The 20,340-nt window shown below is 41.6% G+C and overlaps 1 protein-coding gene across 5 annotated transcripts in view; it reads right to left on the bottom strand.

Moving 5' to 3' along the window:
- Positions 1 to 18,752, bottom strand: part of ORC5 (origin recognition complex subunit 5) — a 67,738-nt gene extending 48,986 nt beyond the window's left edge. For 2 of the 5 annotated variants that reach the window (XM_083464091.1, XM_083464094.1), the window contains exons 1-9: positions 18,656 to 18,752; positions 17,976 to 18,140; positions 13,407 to 13,499; positions 11,811 to 12,005; positions 7,189 to 7,263; positions 4,807 to 4,918; positions 2,837 to 2,967; positions 1,945 to 1,993; positions 503 to 593 (exon numbers count right to left, since the gene is read on the bottom strand). In XM_083464091.1, the coding sequence (XP_083320217.1) occupies positions 503 to 593; positions 1,945 to 1,993; positions 2,837 to 2,967; positions 4,807 to 4,918; positions 7,189 to 7,263; positions 11,811 to 12,005; positions 13,407 to 13,499; positions 17,976 to 18,086 (857 nt within the window). In that variant the 5' untranslated portion in view covers positions 18,087 to 18,140; positions 18,656 to 18,752. Of the gene's footprint in view, positions 1 to 502; positions 594 to 1,944; positions 1,994 to 2,836; positions 2,968 to 4,806; positions 4,919 to 7,188; positions 7,264 to 11,810; positions 12,006 to 13,406; positions 17,335 to 17,585; positions 18,141 to 18,655 lie in introns of all 5 variants that reach the window. The other 3 variants (XR_014516741.1, XM_083464092.1, XM_083464093.1) reach the window with 3 other exon arrangements.
- Positions 18,753 to 20,340: the final 1,588 nt, after the last annotated feature.

Here is a 20,340-nt window from a genome sequence, read left to right as displayed (position 1 = left end):
GAAAGAGAAAAGTGAAGAAAATTGATTTAACCAGTCAATCTCCCAAATTTCAATGGGAGAAATTTAAGCACCTCAAATCAAATTGCATGTGTCGCTTAACCAAAGGGGTCATTACAATATAGTTTACAAAAGGAACCCTAGCATAAAAATAGAAAGCAACCAAAATACATAATTCCTGTATTAAAAAAAAATTAATTAAACTAATTAAATAAATAAATAAATCACCCCAAGCATTTCTCCACCAGCACACCACGCTCATTTGCAGACTTCCCACATCTCATCTAGCAGCACCTTTACCTAACAGCTTTAGCCTAATGTTCCATTTAGAAACAGGCACATACTGCATTATTTTTCATTTATTGGTAGGCATAACCTATTTAACAGATTTTTAAAAGCCAGGACATCTGCTTTAGCAGGAAAGAATACCACCTACATTACCTACTTGACATTTTAGGTAAGCCTTGAGAGGCAGCTTTCTAAAAATAAAGAGGGGGACAATTACCTTGATATTTCCCGCAGGTAAACAGTCTGCATAGCTTTCTTCAAGTGGGATTCAATATTTTTCCAAAGTTTGCGTGTGTCACGTTCACTTGCTGTATCACAAACACACAAAAGTAGTATTGATTCAAGATGAACTTTGAGAAGTGTTCAGGTGATACACTGGCTCTTAGATTTAATATAGGTTTACAGATTAAAAGGCACATTTCTTTTGAGATTCTGGTACTGATTATGTTCATAACATCAAACTATAGTATAACTGTTATGCTGCAAATGTTACATAATGGAAAAATGTCTTGATAACGGACCGATGGTTTAGCATGATATTCATAAGGTAGAACAAACCTCAGCTTATGAAACTCTCCCCTCCTATGCAGATGTGTACAATCCGAGAATAACTGGAACTGCAATCATGGAAATTGTAGAGTTGGAAGGGACCACAAGGGTCATCCAGTCCAACTCTTTGTAATACAGGAATCTATTTGCCCAATGTGGGGCTCAAACCCACAACTCTGAGATCAAGAGTTCCATGCCCGACTGACTGATAATTCTATGTCTTACCTCCATTCTTTTAGCTTAAAAGACTCTTCGGTCCTGCCCTTTCGTGGTTAATCAGGTGCAGACAAAGCACCGTCCAATTACCTAACCATTGTTCAAGAGACTTACAGTGGTGCCCCGCAAGACGAATGCCTCGCAAGACGAAAAACTCGCTAGACAAAAGGGTTTTGCGGTTTTTGAGCTGCTTCGCAAGACGAATTTCCCTATGGGCTTGCTTTGCAAGACGAAAACGTCTTGCAAGTTTGTTTCCTTTTTCTTAACACCGTTAATACAGTTGCGACTTGACTTCGAGGAGCAACTCATAGGACGCGGTGTGGTAGCCTTTTTTGAGGTTTTTGGTGATTTTTGAAGCTTTTCCAAAACTTTTCAGACACCGTGCTTCGCAAGACGAAAAATTCGCTAGACGAAAAAACTCGCGGAACGAATTAATTTCGTCTTACGAGGCACCACTGTAAATTGCACCATCCCCACCTTCTCACTCATTCTCTCCGGAAAGCATCCCCCTCTCCTTCCTTGGAGATCAGCCCTATGGGTATAACCAATCTTGCTGTTCAGTTTAGCACAGAGTCCAAAAAGCACACTCGATCTCCTAACTATGATTAGACGACTGAGCCTGCCCATGACCCCTAAAGTATTGCACACCCCATTTCCAACAATGATTACCAATTGTGGTTTGGGGAATACACATAAGACTAACTCCACAGCAAGCCCCAAAACTGAAAGAGAACGATGCCCAAGTGAGAGAGAAGGCAGGAGGAAGAGTAAATCAGCCCAAGGAGCACTTCTGATTTGCCTAATCATGGTCAGAAATATATAAAGACTCAAAGCTTTTTATTGCCTCCTCTCTAGAATCATCCACTATTTATTCATATGAACGAAAACACTCACCCTTTTGCTGGACCACAGGCTCACAGTACTTAGAAAAATTGAGTGCAGCCTGCAAGACAAGCAGTGGTGTAATTGGTATTATCCCACATTTTAAATCTTTGCATCCCTGGCATTTGAAAGAACCCTGGAACACATTTTAAAAATATCCCACCCCTATCCGAAAAGGAGCTGCAACACCCCTCTCCAACTCTGAAGAGCAGCAGCTTACAATGAAATTGCATGCAGGAGAAATAAAACAAGAAAAGGGTAGATGGATTAGTGGCTGCACAGAGCCATAAAAACAAAATAAATCTTTGGCATGGATAAGCAGGACAGTATAATGCCATATCTGGTAACCTGAAGGTCCTGAATGCATGTCCATATTTTAAGACAGGAATGGGGAATCTCTTTCAGTACTGGAGCCACATAACCTAGTGGGCAACTTTCCAATAGTCACATGCTGGGAGTGGGTGCAACAATGGATATAAATATCTTTGTACAGTAGGTTACAGTCCAGCCACATAAAAGTCAGAAATTTCTATTTGTGTACCTATTCATCTAGGCAACCAAGAGGCATTAGTACATTTCAAGGATGTTCAGACACAGCAACCATGTCTTTCAGAACTTGCTTAGCTGCTGGTGAGAGCTGCATTATTCCAGCCCCTACATGTAGGCAAGAGTTACTTTTATGTATGCAGATCAATAATGTGGCTTTGTGAAGGCTGCAAGCTCGCTGAGCTTCTCTTTCTTGCCTGCCGAGCCGACAACCTAGCAACCTATACCTGGTTACATACTGAGAAATAGCACAGAATCCACATGCTATGTTATATAGGACATTCTAAGAATTCCAGAGCCAGCATCAAAAGCACTATGACACCACATTCATCATGAAAGCACCTAAGAGATTCCTTACTAGATGTCGGAGCTCCTTCAGGTCCCTGCAGACAGGATAGAAAACGCCAAGCAGAATATTTATATATGCAGCATAAAAATCTAAAGAATACTCTGGAGGATGGTCATGGGACAGAATCTTTTGCAGGTGTCCTGTTTAAATAAAGAGCATTGAAAAACCAAGAGCTGATGAGCACATCATAGAATTGTTCTCAGGCTAAAAATTATGCAGAGAACAATGTATGCACACTTTAGATATACAGTTATACTTCAGCAGGAAACACCCCTTCTGCCAGAGGGCCTGTAATCCCCTCCTGGCAATTCAGCACTGAACACCTTTTAACCAGTTCTGGGAAATCCAGTAGTAAAGAGTCTTCAATGTAAAAGAACAGCGATAGCCAAAATCACCATGTCTGGTTTCAGGGGGAAGCTTACATGTTTCCAGTCATCTCTCTTCAAGATAAAGGCACACACTTTCAGACTCAGTCAGCTGTGAGTACAGCAATCAAACCTAAACAAACTTTAATGACCCTAAATCAGGTATTTTTAATCAGACCAAACTCCAAGGTTTCCCTTCTGATCAATTTCTCTTTCAGGCCCAGACTTCAGGGTAAGAACAAATTCTCCATTTCAAATTTGACCCGAGTTGTTAATTCCTTTTAGGTATTAAACTACAGAAAAACATGCACTTTTATGGATTCCAGCTTTAGTCAATACATATTTATAATTTCCAGCTGTCCTATTGTGATATTTAGGGCTGCTTTCATAAGTCACTGTGCTGCTATGTGTGCCCTAATCATTATGCTATATACCAACCTTAAAGGTAAAGGTAAAGGTAAAGGTACCCCTGCCCGTACGGGCCGGTCTTGACAGACTTGTGCGCCCATCTCACTCTAGAGGCCGAGGGCCAGCGCTGTCCGGAGACACTTCTGGGTCACGTGGCCAGCGTGACAAGCTGCATCTGGCGAGCCAGCGCAGCACACGGAAATGCCGTTTACCTTCCCGCCAGTAAGCGGTCCCTATTTATCTACTTGCACCCGGGGGTGCTTTCGAACTGCTAGGTTGGCAGGCGCTGGGACCGAGCAGCGGGAGCACACCCCGCCGCGGGGATTCGAACCACCGACCTTTCGATCGGCAAGCCCTAGGCGCTGAGGCTTTTACCCACAGCACCACCCGCGTCCCTATACCAACCTTAGTTGTTCATTAATTACATAGTATTTTGTTCATAGCTATATTTTTCTGTATTGCTATTTGCAACACTAATGCATTCTAATGTAATCCTTACTGCGTCAATCTTCATCAGTATCTGAATTTAAGAATCTGTGACAAGGCAACAAACAGAGATACTGTTTACTCTTATGCTTAGGACCTAGTTTAGAACACCAGGAGAGGTGATTTTTTCTTTTCTTCTAAGCTCCATCCCACCCAACCACGAGAATAAAAAGCTCTTTAATATATATAAAAAGCATTTTGCTGGTGACCAGTTCTGGTAGCTACAACAGTGCTGAAAACTTGGTAATGTGATATGCACTTAAAAGATAAAGAATTCCAAGATTTGGAAGTTTAACTAGCAACATAATTTCTCTCTCACAATGAGTTAGAACCACCCTCCCCAAAAGCTCTAGATTTCACCATCCTTTTCATAAAACCAGGTTAATTCTCTCAAACCAGGAGTTCTTAATTCCTTGGACCGCAAGGGGTGTGATGTATACACACATACAGAAAATAAAGGTACTAATTATTCATTCTTCAAAAAGTAGATGTTAAACATCATCCCAGCGCCCATCAAATCTAGTATTCTGTTTGCATCCAAGAGTAACTAGCCAGTTCCCTTTGGAAACTTGGAAGCATGTTGTGGAGAGAAGGTAGCTTTCCCCAGTCGGTTTGCCTCCAGCATCTGATACTCAGGTATACAGCTTCCATTGACAGAGATTTTGTTTAGCTATTATGTTTAATAGCCACAAACAACCCAAAATAAGTGTATTGTGTTACCTATGCTGTAGTCCGGAAAAAACAACGGCAATGGTTCAAGGCATCCTGTAGCTGGACGAAGCAGCTCCCACACAATTTCACTAAGAAGGACCACAGTCACATTTCTCTCCGTCTGGAGGACAGGGGTTGGGGAGGGGAGAGAGGGAAAAGGTGACCTTGCAGTTACGTTTTTAGTCACAGAAAAACTTGTGAAGTTTCTTTCTAATTGAAACAAACTCATCTGATTCAGCATTTTATTGCAAATTATTTGCATAATCATAAGACCGTAAGCACCCTAATCAAGCAGCTAATACATCTGCATTTTTAAAAAAATCCAGTTCTTCTATTGCTGTGCACTATGGCATTTAAGCTAAATAGGGCTGCACATCTTAATTGTCAGGAAGGAGGCTTGTGTTTGCTTGAAAAAGCTTGACTCTTAAATTATTAAAATCTTAGTAAGATAAACGGACAGTCCATCTGTTGGTCAGTTGCTTTCACAACATGCCTATGAGTTCAATTGAGACATAGAATTTTCAGTCTTCAAATCACTGCTCCCTCCTTTCTTGAGCAAGTTCCCTACAGCAGCATGTTCCTAGGATTGTAGCTTGAAAATGAGGGACACAGCATCTGAATTGAGACTTCCTTATCATAGAATCACAGAGTTGGAAGTGACCCTGAGGACCATCTAGTCCAGTGTTAACCAAACTTGGCCCTCCAGCTGTTTTGGGACTACAATTCCCATCATCCCTGACTACTGGTCTTGTTAGCTACGGATGATGGGAGTTGTAGTCCAAAAACAGCTGGAGGGCCAAGTTTGGCCACCACTAATCTAGTCCAACCCTCTACTTCTGAGCAAACATATATAGAATTCCAGCCTCAGTTATTTTGAATTTACTACCCTACAGTTTCTAACAATACAGATTCGAAGGCATCAGTTTACACTAAGGGCAACTCCACTGACAACCAGAAGACCAGGAATCTAGCCTTCTATAATTAAATCAAATCCATACGGCTTCAGGAACTATAAATGCAGATTTATAAGTGTTTTCACCTATGGAATCAGAGGTGCCAATTGCCCTTCAGGCCTGAATTATTTGGAGGGAGAGAAAATTTGTCTCTTCCCTCACAAGATACTCAAGGAGCTTTACAGACATATAATAAAGTGAGGGAGGCAAAGGCTTTTTAATACCTTTTAACTTACCTACCAAGATTTTAAGGCACTTGTCCTAATCTAGCAGCTGAGTATCACATGAAAACAAAGGCATTTCCCATTATTAAGAGAACACTGTATGTTTTCAAATCTCACCTTCCATAGCACACAATATGACCTTGCTACATATATCAGTTTCTGAATCAAGATCAATTAGCTTTCCAAGCCTCTTTTGCACATCACTATTGTTCATCATCACACAGAACAATGATAGCTGTGTAGCCATCCTTCCCAAGAGCAGCACCAGGAATTTTCCAACAAGTTGATCTCTAATTATTCTCCTGGTAGGAGAGTTAAGGAGTCTTGTTTGTTTTTCACAATACTCCTTGGCTCCTACCTACGGGCAAGATATAAGAATCATGCACTATGCTTCTCTAATCCACTTGAATTGCTGCAAAAGCCAGCATCAATCCAAAGCAAAACACATTTCTTGCCTGCAGTCGAAGTCTCACATTTGTTACAGTCACATTTGTTACAGTTCATCAGATTATTGCAAAAGAAACACATGAAAGTGCCAAAGCAAGCAACACGCGCATTCTCCATTCCAGTGTGCTACCAAGATTAATGCACATCTACAAAAAATGATCAGTACCGTTTATCAGGTTCCTGCATGTACGGGAAACTGGCAGGAAGAACAACCCTGAACTAGCATTTCAAATGCTCTAGGAGCATATCGTTAACCTCCCTGTCCCAGAAAACAAAAGCAAGGTAAGCTGTAACAAGCAACATGAAACATCTACTTTACACAACATAATTCCAAGGTAGAAAGGGGACAATGATGATTCCCTTGTCTCCAACACTGGACCACTCTACACATCACAATGGTTATTGGTTTACCATGAATGAACAGAAGGCTCCAGTATTACTCCTCCCATAGCCCAAGTGGGAGACAGCTGTTTTATAGACTGCAGCTGGGGAATGAAGAAACCCATTCCAAAAGAAAAAGTTAGTTTCTTCAAGCTGTGGTGGGTAAGGATGCCTCCAGGTGAGCAAGAAAGCAGTGTCCTGTAACTGGAAGAGGGATGGTACTTCTTTCTTTCTTAATGCCCCAGAGTTGCACTGAATAGTGGATTCACCATATTTCACTGCAGAAATTGGCTCATTGAACCTACATAGTACATACTGGAAATTTGTTTTATAAGAACCGCTAAAGTGAAGTCGCTCAATAAGGATTCCTTGGTCAATTTACTTACCAGTTCTTGTAGTCTAAGGAAACCTGGCAAGAGGTTTGTTTCTAGTTCCCTCAGCTGCTCTGCTTTATCCAAAACCTTTAAAACCAAAGAGACATTTTATTACACAAAAGTAACTCATAAGCAATTTACCAGTGAGGCTACTCTGAGTAGGATTAATGTTGGTTATCACTTTATATATAAACATGGGATCCTAATCCAAAGAGGAAAATACAATGGTGGATGAATAGACAGCAGGAGAGTGGGATTGAATGTGGTGGGGTGGAATTAAGAGTGAGAGAGGTCAGCTGAAAAGGATAGTTGGGGAGTAGGACAGAGTCAGAGGAGCTGAAAGCTAAACAGACTAAGAATAATCAGGGACAGTTAAGCTGTTAAAGAGAATTGTTATGCTAAAACTATGTGTTCTTGTCAAATTACCAATAGTACTAGATATTATTTTCCACAAATAAATATATTTACAGAGTTCTACAATTAAGGAGGGTGACCTGAGGAAGACTACATTAGGAGATTTCACTCCACACAGCGCCTTTTAATCACAGAGCCAAGTTTACAGAAGGCTCTCTATACATTAATAGGTAGTGGCAGCAAATTATGTGGACTATTAAGGGATGTTTGTACTCGATGGGCCACCTAAACAAATTATGCATTCATTTATTTCTCTGTAACAAAATGTATATACCAAATGATTACAATAAAAACTCTAGGTGGGCCTTAAAGATTTTGACAAACACTTTATACAGAACTTTACGTACGCCATCTAAGTAATCCTTTTAACAACACTATCAAGGAATAGCATGCAAAATGCCCCAGGTTCAATCCCTGGCAGCTCAAGGTAGGACTGGAAATGTCCTCTGGTTGAAACCTTGGAGAGCAGCTTTGCCTCTAGTATAGACAATAGAGAGCAGCTTCCTATATTCCTGCTCTTTCTATGACCGCCATACTGAGATTGGGGGCGGGGTGTATGTGTGTTATGGCTTGGCTAAGGCCACCTGGTGGATTCAACAGGGAAAAGGTCACATTAACTGTTATGCTACACCAGCTCTTATGTGTTAAAGATAACTAGACTGATGAATTGCAATTCCAAACACAGGAGAGAAGGAACACGAAGGACACATTGTTCTCAACGCAGGTATAAACACAAAGTTTTATTGGCACCATCCTTCACCGGGGAAAATGAATCATTTTGAGCCTCATGATTAATCATGATTGTTCAGTACCTGTTCTTGGATTAAGAGAAGCATTTAGAAGCCACTGAAGAGACCATCCATTTATCTTAATTTTCACTGAATTAATTGAGGCTGAAATATCTTAGGTTATTTACGAATGAAACGAAATAGCATAGATTAGTTTTGCCAGCTTGTGCTACCAGAACGCAAGTTCTTCCATCAATCTCCATTTAAACCGCCCCATAATAAATCCAAAGACACAGGTTAATTCACATAAATTGATTTCTCCCCCACTCTTGTCTATTTTCATGCACAGCAGAATGAAATGCTCTAATTTAACACTTAATTGTTCTGATTTACCAACATCTTACCCAATAAAATTGATCATTCTGCAATATTTAATGTCCTGCCCTAGTATTTTATTATCTATTTTCAAGTAATTTCAAATATTACGATAAGCAACATTATTAATTCCCCAAAATTGGTTCTAAAACCAGTTAAGTCAAGGGTTGCCCCGCTGTAACATGCTCATCTGACAGCAGTAATCTTTCAGAATCTCACACCACATTTTTAGCACTTAACTATGCTCATTTTATGAGCATAAATTTTATGCTCATTTTATGGTGCTGGAGGAGACTCTTGAGAGTCCTATGGACTGCAAGAAGATCAAACCTATCCATTCTGAAGGAAATCAGCCCTGAGTGCTCACTGGAAGGATAGATCTTGAAGCTGAGGCTCCAATACTTTGGCCACCTCATGAGAAGACTCCCTGGAAAAGACCCTGATGTTGGGAAAGATGGAGGGCACAAGGAGAAGGGGACGACAGAGGAAGAGATGGTTGGACAGTGTTCTCGAAGCTACCAGCATGAGTTTGACCAAACCGCGGGAGGCAGTGGAAGACAGGAGTGCCTGGCGTGCTCTCGTCCAGGGGGTCACGAAGAGTCAGACACAACTAAACGACTAAACAACAACAAATGCTCATTTTTCCTGAAGAAAATGGAGGAGGTCCTTTGATGTACTTTGTTTAAATGCATAAAGATACTGTACATTTAAGTAAGCATTTCCTTGACTTCCCACTTGGCACTAATTCTTACGCTAGAAGGGTGGGGGTCTTCAATGTAGGAAGATCTCTTCCACCAATAGCAACTGTCTGAATACCGGACAAGATGACATGGGTCCTTCTCTGCTGGGCAATGATTGGGTGTGAAGAACCCATACAATTTGCCACGCCCACCTGGTGCTTATTTTCAGCAGCAGTATGGGATTTTTGCACCAGGAAGCAGTAAAGGGGAAGTCTCCCTTGAAAATAAGGAATTACTTTACTTTCTACCATCCACTCACCTTGTCGCTACTACCAGCATTATTTTTGATAACATACACCCAAGAGACACAGTCAGAAAACACAATGTCAAATTCACTACCTCTGAATTCAAAGAAATTAAGTGAGCCAAAGATGTTGGGCGCACTCACTAACTTTTTTGGCTGTTTATTTAAACAGAAGACTTGCCTGCCATATCACAAACAGCCGTAGAAACATGCCTCAGTTTCAACAGTAATTTACCATGTGGAATATGGTGCTTCTGGCTTGAGAAACCATTGTTGAAAAACTTCCTTGAAGGTGCATGGTTCTTTGGGAAATGGCCGGAACTAACTACAGGCTAATTCATAGGTGCCACCTCGTAAGTGTCCCACACGAGTAGTGTGGAGCGGCCATCAGGCAGTCCTGATTGTGAAATTTGCCACCTAACGTACAGAGTGTGAACATGGCCGCAGCAATCTATGCAATCCTGCAATTGGGCAACTCATTGGAGCCATGTGTGCAGCTTCCAGAAGGTGGCACCAGCTTTACATGCGAGCTCTTCTCAGCCAGTCACAATAGGATTGCTCTTAACGTGAGCCAGTCTTCAACTTCATGCACACAGCCTTTTTCATCTTAGCCTTCAGCCAAAGGCCAGGGCAAACACCTGTCTCAATTTTTTTGGAAAAGCACTTGGGTTTGGGACTTTGGTGAGCCTGTAATGGCAAGAAGCAGGGCAGCCACAAGGAATATGTGCCTTAGCCAACCATCTCCCTTACAACCAGTTTAGAGCTACGAAACCTGGATTTAAATATCAAAGCAGGACTGCAGGATCATGCACATATCCTCTTCCCTGATAAGCACATTCTCACAGTATAGGAGCAAAGCCAGGTCAACTTTAACCTCCTTTGAAGACATTCACATAAACCACGGAAGAGGATCAGAAGGAACGCACAACAGGAGTGGTAGAGTGTATACAATCCCACAGCCCACTCCCAAAACCAGAGCTCAACCATAGGCCTGAACAGAGCCTTAGAAACAAAGGAAACTGCCTTATACCATGTCAGACCAATTTTCTCCCTAGCCTAATACTGTCTGCTCTCTCCAGGATCTCAGGCAGAGATCTTTGGTATCAGTTGTGGTCCTTTTAACTGGAGCTACCCAGGATTGAATCTAAGAACTTCTCTATGCAAAATATGTATTCTGTCGCTAAGCTACGAAGCCCAATATTATTTTCACTGGAGATCAGTGTGACGGAAATCAGTGAGGCTCATACCCACGTAAGCATACATAAGTTTGCAGCCATAAAGGCACAAAACATGACAGTAAAGCCATGGTATAATTCCTAAAGTCAGGAGTTAATCCACCATTATAATAGCCAATGTTTAATAGGTATCTGAATGTGTTTCAAAACGTATTCACAGATTTTTATTAGACTCCAGGATGGACAGTGTACTAGTAGCTTGCTGAATAGAACACCAAAGGAGGGAATGTGGGGTAGGGTGGCGGTGAAGTTACAAGTTGCTCAAAATTAACATAAAATTTTCAGTGTGATATTGCTTTCTCAGTTTTCCTCAGAGGTTCAGAATGAGATCTTTCTCTTGAAAGGAATTCATCTATTCCCACTGTGTATCCATTAACGAGTGTTTCTGCATTAACTATTTTTCATACAAAGTAGTACAATAATCTTTCACCCACATTTCCTTTCTCCTCCATCTACTCTTCACAGACTATGTAGAATTATGTTGCCCAATTAATTTTTCATTGCTCTAGTTATACGTACACACTACATTATTTATTCAAGTGCGCTTAAAGCTTTTACAACAAAAACCCCAGATTTTCATCTTGCCCCTAGACTATAAGATTCATAAAATTAACAGCCTGTTATTCAAAGGAGCTAATTCCCCTCCCCAAACCACAAACTTTATGCTAGCCTACCCAAACCTTCCCATTTACATTAGCTGCCCCACTTAATAGCTTTATAGTACAAACCCTTCAGTAACAGTTAGTTGGTTGTCTGAGTTGATAATGTTTGTTCCCCTTCCCACACTTGGCTAAAATAAACATTGATATGTTCTAGTATCCTCATTCACCTTTACATAATCAATTATTAAATCAGGGAGTTCATCCAGCCCTAAACCCAGGTGACTTTTCAAACTTACCACATACAAAGTTTGTTTCTGCAGATCAGGTGTCATAGTTGCCTGCTTAAATAAACGTATGAAATCGTTGAACGTATCACAGAATGGAAGAGGATATTCTTCCTTAGAGGAAAGGCTTTGTAACTGTCTCAAAATTTCTTCTAGAAGTAGTCTTGAAGTGAAACATTCAACACAGTTCACAAACACATGAGGCAGCTAAGGAGAAAGAAAATTGCATTAATGCTGTTACAACAATTTGCAGAGAATACCACCAGCAGTTTTTTTGTTTTGCTTTTTTAAAAAACAACAACCTGAGAGATCATTATTCATTCACATTTCTTGACATAATTACTTCTCAATGAGGATTGCTTGCTAACAAAAATGCAAGTATTTCAGTACTAAATATTGAATGATTGGACTTCATGTATGAAGTCAAAATAATTATTACATTTGCTGCCATTTCAATGTATTCTACACACAGTGGGAAGTTCATGAAAGTGAATCCAATAAACAACTACAGTGGACCCTCATGTTATGTTACCTTCGGGTAACGTAACTTTTGGGTTGCGAATGCAGCAAACCTGGATGTCTATACTTCTGGGTTTCGCCGCGCGCGCATGTGCAGAAGCACTCTGTGCCTGCTCAATTGCGCCCCGCGCATGCGCAGAAGGGCGCCTCCAGTTACGAAGCTTTTGGGATACGGCTGGGCCTACAGAATGGATCCCATTCATAACCAGTATTATACAATGTCAATTACAATTTCACTACCACTCCCTCTAACTGTAAATAAGGTTAGAGAAAGTTAAGGAGAACATGGCACAAAAGCAGCAGCAACATTAGCTGACAGGCCCCCAAATGAGGACCATAGAGCATCACATGGCAAGTTGTGAGAGGCTAAAAAGATGTTAAAACGCATAATATGATCCATCCAAAACATTACAAGTACTTAATACGGATTGTTAAGATATGGTTTAAGCACAGGATGAAGCTGAAACCAGTAAGTATTTTCTTAGTTCACTCTTGTTCTGAAGTTAGCCCTTGTCTTATCATTCATATCACCTCAACCCCACATGGATCGTCAACAGGGCCAGCACAAGACATATTGATGCCTGAGGCACAGCAGCATTTGACACTCCCCTCCCAAGGCCACTCAAAGTCAATCAAGTTATTCTGGCACCTAAGGCAGAAAAGCTCGCAAGGGCCTCTCCTACTTCCTGCCAGTAAAAATACAACAATAATAAATTAAATAACTAACCATCTGCTGCCCTTTCATGACAGTCAAAATAAATTACCTGAAGTGGCCACCTTCAGGTATGGCTAATGATAGGGCTGGACATGTACTGTCACTATAGGCAGTACCTGACACTGCCAGAGGCAGGGCAAATATAGAAATACAACAACACTAAGTTACAGCTGATTTGTAGGGGCAAACAGAGCTTTGCTTCCTTGTATTCTTTGCTGTGTAAGCCAAGGCCCGATGTACCAAGTTATCTGGGGACGGTCAAGAATGGTTTTCTTGAGGAAACAGTTGAACAAACTGATGGTTTCAGAGGATTTTTAAAAACAAAACTTAAAAGCATTTCCCAATATACAGTATGAATCCATTATTCTTCTTACCTCTAAGGTTTTCAGAAGAGTCTGCATCACATAAGTCTTCCCACTGGATGTGTGTCCATAGATAAAAAGGGATGGGAAGCTCAAATGCTGACGCTGGACAAAAATTATATATATATATATATTTAGTGTTTGTTTTATTTCTTTTCTTTTAAAGCACACTGGCCTTTCTTCAATCAAAAGATGTACAGAACTTTGACTCATCAAGTTTTTGGCTAGATGAAAAGTTGAAGAATGAAGGGTTCGCTAAAAATGCAGCAACTAAGATCCACCAGGACAGCTTATCCCTTTGATTTTATAATCCATCAAAATACAAGGAAGTTCGGTTCAAAAGAATGACTGGCCTGAAGCCCAGCACTGAAACTCCCAAGACATTACAAGTCAAGAGATAACAGTACCCAAGGCTCCATGACAGAAAGGCTTTAATATGGAGCATACGGATAGCTTTTCAAAAACATCATTGTGACAGTTTGCAATTGTAAGCTGCTTCGAAAGCCAATCACAGCTAAAAGCAAGAAAGCAATACAATAAACTTGTTGGGTCATAGGCCGTGTTCACACATTAACAGTAAGTCAAGAACCTTGGCTGAATTAGCCATACTGTGCACAAGCTACGTAATGGTGCCTGCAGCCCAATCACTTGATTCACACAAGCAGGTAAACATACTAGTTAGGAGACAACTTCTGAACCCAAGTGCTGGGAGGGCAACTGCTTGGGTGCTGGGAAGGGCGCCAAGGCTATGAGGGGATTGATAAAGCAGAGAGTCTGTGTGCAGATGTTTTGTGTGCTTGTGCTTACTGAATGGGATATGTGGTTTTTTTCAATATATGCAGTGAATGGACTAGGCTGAGTGAAACAGTTTTGGGGTAATCTGCCAGTTAACATGGTTTCTAAGAAATGGCTTTGTGATCTGGAGTTCCCAGGCGAGTTACTTATCTTTTAGCCTTACTAGTGACCAGCTATGCCCACCACAGTGGCCGTTTTGTGAATGGGCCTCCCCCCCCCCCACCATGGCAGCCAATACAATTTCGCAGAACTCCAAATGTGCTCGCAGGCTTTGCAAAATTGGAGACACCAGAACTAAATAGAGAATGCTTTTTCAGTATGTGGTTAAATACCTTCCAAGAGAAAATAAGTCAATGATTTGCAATTCTAAGGTCCTGGCACTTAACTGCATAATCTCTCTCTCTCTCCCTCTTCTTAGCAAGAAACTTGCTTCCTTTTTTTCAATTTACAGAAAGAGTTGCATATCCAAACCACTGATTATTAAGTCAATATCTTGCTTCTTAACCATTTTTAAATATTTTCTGGAAATTGGTCTGAGTTGCTTTTCCAGTCCACAAGCTCTTGCACTGAGCCATCTGAGGCTGAGAAAGTCTTAGATGTACTGCATGATGTACTGCAAATACAGCAAAATGATAATTGTACAGGTTCATAAACTTACATGCTGACAAGCGATTCATGATGGTAACAAGAGGAAGAAGGGTGATTCCTAATGAATCAATCCGAAACCCACATTGGAATTCATAGTTTTATTGTTCATCCAATCTTCAACCAATAAACACTTTATGTATGGTAGGGCAGCTGGTCTGAACACACTTATCACTCATACAAAAAAACTTATTTAGTGATGTATATGCACATCTGTACTAAATTCTTCCAATCCTTCCATGTAAAAAAAGCTGACCGCAAAATTCCAGGGTATCACATGTACAGATGTATGCATGTATGTCCATTCATTGCTGTGCACACCCAAGGAGGAGACAGAATGATGAGTGGCTACTGTCCCACCTCACATACAGATTTGCTAAATCTGATATTGTGTACACTGGCCCCACAATGAGTAGTTTTCTAAACAATGAAATTTCAAGTTCAATCAAATTATGTATCACTTCACACAGAAGGGGTCCTGAAACGATTTACAAAACCCTACAGAACAAAATCCATTAAAATGAAGCAAAAATACAGCTGTTTACCCACAACGAAAACCACCCAACATAAACATGTGACCTCCTGCCACTTTATCAAAGGTTCTGTTTCAGTAAAGTATTTCCAGCAGTTATTCATTCATTCATTCTCTGCAACACTAACTATTTAAAACAAATAACTGTATATTGGCAATTTTCAACACATCTAAAGTTATTTTAATTCTTGAGGGCAATATAAACACTCAACAAGGAAAAAGCAATACAGTCATTAGTACTGCTTGGGAATGAAGCAAAAGAAAAATAGAAAAAAAACTATTTTGAAGATACAATGCTACCTGTAGACATGTTCCTGTAACAACTGTTCAGACAGAAGTATATTGTACACAGTGATAATTTTAAAGATAAACTGGTAAAAGAAAGAATATAAACCGATAAAAATGTTTCTGGAATGAACACCATTTGAATAACTATTACATCCACGTCTTCCAGTTAACTAAGTTCAAGCTAAATGCCTGGGTAGACCAACAAGTGTTGCAATGTTTCCTGAAGGCAGGGTTGAAAAATTCATTCTTCAGGGATTACTAGGAGAACCCCTGGAAATTACTGAGATAATCAAAATCATCTCCATGGTTGAAAAATGTAACCTTTCATTTAAAAACAATCTGCACGTCTAGCACTCATGCTGAATACATCAGTACAGCAAGCTTCAGAAGACTGTCAGGCAAAATTAAATGCCGCAGCAGACTGCCGACATCAATTTCCATACCGTGAACCAAATGACACATTATTCTCCTTAACGGCTTGTAGGGATATTATATTTAATTACAGATAAAGGTAACAACTTCAACTATGCCACAGTCCATATTAATCAATGCAGGAGTTGCTGCTTATATAAGACAGGAGAGGGGAATAGCAGAGTATTACCCTCACAGTTTCTGCTTGAAGCGATGCTCTTCCCGTTATTAACATAAGCCAAAGAATGTTTGTGTTTAAAAAAGACCTTTTGCATAAAGAATGAGCTGTGAGCCAAGAATTCCCCACTTCATATCTCACCTATCATGAATCCATACATAGGCCACTATCTATTTGGCAGTGTGCTTCATTTGAAATACGAGGATAATGTTGCCCTACTTAGCATAGCTTTATAAGGGTATTAACATTCTGCAAGTAAGTTAGAAAGCACTACATGAAGATAGCTCTTTGTATAACAATTTGCTTGCCAAGGAAATCATGCATTTCATGGGAGTCCCATGCACTGTAAAAAAATCTGGAACGTGTTCTAACACCACAGGTGATGTGGAGTAATATCAGGCACACCATTTCTAATCTGAACTGAGAAGGCATCCTAGAACAAACACATCATAGTTCCCTATAGCTACAGCACAGGAAAAAGGTCAGTACAGTGGAACCTCAGTTTTCGAATGTCTCTGTTGACAAACGTTTTGATTTTCGAACGTTGTAAATCCGGAAGTAAATGCTTCAGTTTTCGAACACTTTTCGGAAGTCAAACATGCACGTTTTGAGCTTTCTGTATTGTTTTTTTTCCCATTTTGAGGCTTCTGTATTGAGTTTGGGGTTTTCAAACTTTTCAGAACTCGAACAGTCTTCCAGAACAGATTACGTTCGAAAACCGAGGTCCCACTGCCTTTCAGGAAATCTTGGTTCACTGATAACTTTTTTTTCAAATTAAGGAATTCTTGGTAACCTTTGAGATACCCCAAAGTCTCCACAAACACAGCTGGGGATACAGAGATACTGTATGTGGAAAAGGTTGAGTACTTAAGAAACAGTGCTACATAAATACTATGCATTACTCCCTAATCTACCTATTCAGATAAATAAATGTCAAAAGAAGGCCTATGTTTGTACATTAGAATTTAACAGAATCACTACTGAGTTTTATATGGCAACCTTAAAAAAAAGGGGGGGGGGAGGCCTGACTAGTCTACATTTTCTTGTAAACTCCTATTGGTAGCCAGGGGAAGAAAAGTAGCAATACAAAACTGATACAGTGGTACCTCTGGTTACGTACTTAATTCGTTCCGGAGGTCCGTTCTTAACCTGAAAGTGTTCTTAACCTGAAGCACCACTTTAGCTAATGGGGCCTCCTGCTGCTGCCGTGCCGCCGGAGCAAGATTTCTCTTCTCATCCTGAAGCAAAGTTCTTAACCTGAGGTACTATTTCTGGGTTAGCGGAGTCTGTAACCTGAAGCATATGTAACCTGAGGCGTATGTAACCCGAGGTACCACTGTACTGTACATTAAAAACAACCATAACTGCATTTCTTTGAACTTAAGAGATACGTGTATGAGTTAATCCCTTGTGTTACGAAAAAACACATGCGTTAACTCATGTATGTATCTCTGAGTTGAAATAACTCCTAAAGGACATGCTAAGGTAATAGTAAAGACTTGCAAAAGGTCAGAGACCTTTAGTTAAAGTAGAATTTGAACCCAGGTCTTCCTGGGCCAACTGTGGTATATCCACTTCAGCTTTACTACCTGCCAGAAGCAAAAAACCCAAAACAAAACACTGTTTTCCTGTCCAGTAAGAAGTATGTTGCCTGAAAAGCAGACTTTGAATACAAAAAATAAGGCCAAGTATCTTAAAGGGCAATTAGAAAAAGAAAATTAGAAAGCGCTACCTCTCCGAAGATTGATAACAAGGTGGACACTTGAGATTCCCGAAAAAGCACCAAGCTTTCCAAGCGAAGTAACGTCGCTTCTGGATATTCTGGATGTTTGAAAACAGGCATTTTAACTTCTGTCTCCGCGTCTTACAACTTCCAGGATTGCGGAGGTGGGCAGGTCTGTTAAGGGAAACATGAAGTGACAAACTGATTCTCACGTTATAGCATAGTGTTTCAGCAGCAGCAGTAGTAATAATAATAATAATAATAATAACTGAAGTAAATACTGCAGCCCAACCAATCGTCCACCTGAAGCCCAAGATGACAGCGGTCTGGGCCATAGTAAAAAAATAAAAATAAATGTGAGATCATCCCCACTAATTTGTAGCCAGGTATTTATGGCACAGATGTAGGTTTTAACCATCAGACCATCTGCAAAGCAGCAGCTAACACTTGAAAATCGCTCCTCACGGGCACTAAATATCGACCACAGCTGTAATAAGCAGCACACCTGCCCGCCACGTTATTATTTGGGGGGGGGGGGGATTTGTCGCCAACTTCTGTTCCAGGAATCGCAAGAAAGCGAGTCTGAAGTAAGGTCTCCCAGTGAGTAAGCCCTGTTGTTCTGCTTCTGTGGAAGGAAGAGCCAGGCAGGTCCCTCGGAGCCGGACCCAGGCGCCCAAATATTTACCGGCCTCAGTTACCTCAGCTCTCCCTTAAACCGCCAAAATGCACCTTTCGCCCTCCCCCGCTCCGACTACGCGCGAACCCACTGAGCATGCGCGGCGAAGCCACACGCGCCTCCTACCATCGCTAAGGCGCAGGCGCAACGCGCGTTTGTTGGTTTTTTTTTTTTACTAAAATGAGCATGCGTAGTAGCAGCCGGTGAAGTCCTTAGAGGGCACTTTCCGGTGCCCTTACTTTGGACGGGTGCTTTTCCTCCCCACGGCCTGCAGGGGGAGCGCGAGAGAGGAAGGGAAACCAAAACGAAAGCGACGGCTGCAAGCAAAGCGGGAGGGAGCGCGCAATGTCTTTGGGTATAAAAGCAACTGGAGAAGGGATGGGCTGCAAAATCCGCCTGGTGCTCCCACGCCAGCCTGGTGTCCAGTGCCCGCTGCAGGGAAGCCCCCCGCTACGGAAGGGACGCGCCAGTGTGGCAAACCTATATTTAAGACCCGCCTTTTGAGACACTTGACATAAATTGCCATTTTACTGTTCGCGGTGCATTTGCACAACCGGACGCCTTCACCTGCCCCAGATGCAACAAAACATGCCCTTCTCGTATTGCTCTCTGCAGCCACAGCAAGAGCTGTAACTCGCCAACGGTTTGACTTCACCCCCAAAGATGCACCCCACCCATAGCTGTCAACTTTCAGATTGAAAATAAGCAGTGGCGTAGCGTGGGTTGTCAGCACCTGGGGCAAGGCAAGTAATTTGCGCCCCCTAACCCGTGGATTTGCGCCCCCTAACCCTAACCCCCAGATGTTGCGCCCGGTGCGGCCGGCCCCCCTGCACCCCCCACGCTACGCCACTGAAAATAAGGGATCAGCAGCCTCGAAAATAAGGGATCAGCAGCCTCACCTGTCCCGGGGACAGTCCACGGGATATCTAACAATCCGGGATAGCAGCGGGAAACGGAGCTGGAATAAGGGAATTTCCCGCAAAAAAAGGGAAGGTTGACAGCTATGACCCCACCGTCTCCAGAGATGGATGGGTGCCAACCAACATTACTGCCCATTCAATCCCAGGTGGGTTTAACTAGATGCCCTTATTTATTAGCTCTGCTGCTGGAAATGAGACACAGCTCCATGCTTTTCCTGTGTGCACTCAGTTCTGAACAGCTTTACTCCCGAGTAATGAGTGGGTTTATGAATGCAGCTTTAACCCTGGAACTGTAAGGAAACAACAACATCGAACTCAGCCAGTGGCGTAGCGTGGGGGGTGCAGGGGGGGCCGGCCGCACCGGGCGCAACATCTGGGGGGTAGGGTTAGGGGGCGCAAATCCACGGGTTAGGGGGCGCAAATCCATGGGTTAGGGGACGCAAATTACTTGCCTTGCCCCGGGTGCTGACAACCCACGCTACGCCACTGAACTCAGCAACTGAGTTCGTATACTCCAATTTATAGATATTCTCCCCAGGGACATCTGCATCTGTTTTATTTTCAACACTTGTCTGCTAAGCAGCATGAACAGGAATAATCTCGTGGATCGCCTTGTGAAGTATTCCCTAGGCATCATCATAAGCATCATAAGGTTGTTTTTCAAAGCATCACTCGGCTATTTTCATATCAAATATGAACAGCTCCCTCCCCCCCAAAAAGCTTATAACCTTTGTACAGAGCTATTAAGAAACTCTGTAAAGCAATATTTTCAGTTCTG

This window comes from Podarcis liolepis, assembly GCF_965112155.1.
Source record: "Podarcis liolepis genome assembly, chromosome: 10".
Classification (NCBI taxonomy): Eukaryota; Metazoa; Chordata; class Lepidosauria; order Squamata; family Lacertidae; genus Podarcis; species Podarcis liolepis.
Note: the sequence above shows the minus strand (reverse complement) of the source record. Positions and strands in the feature narration are given on the sequence as shown.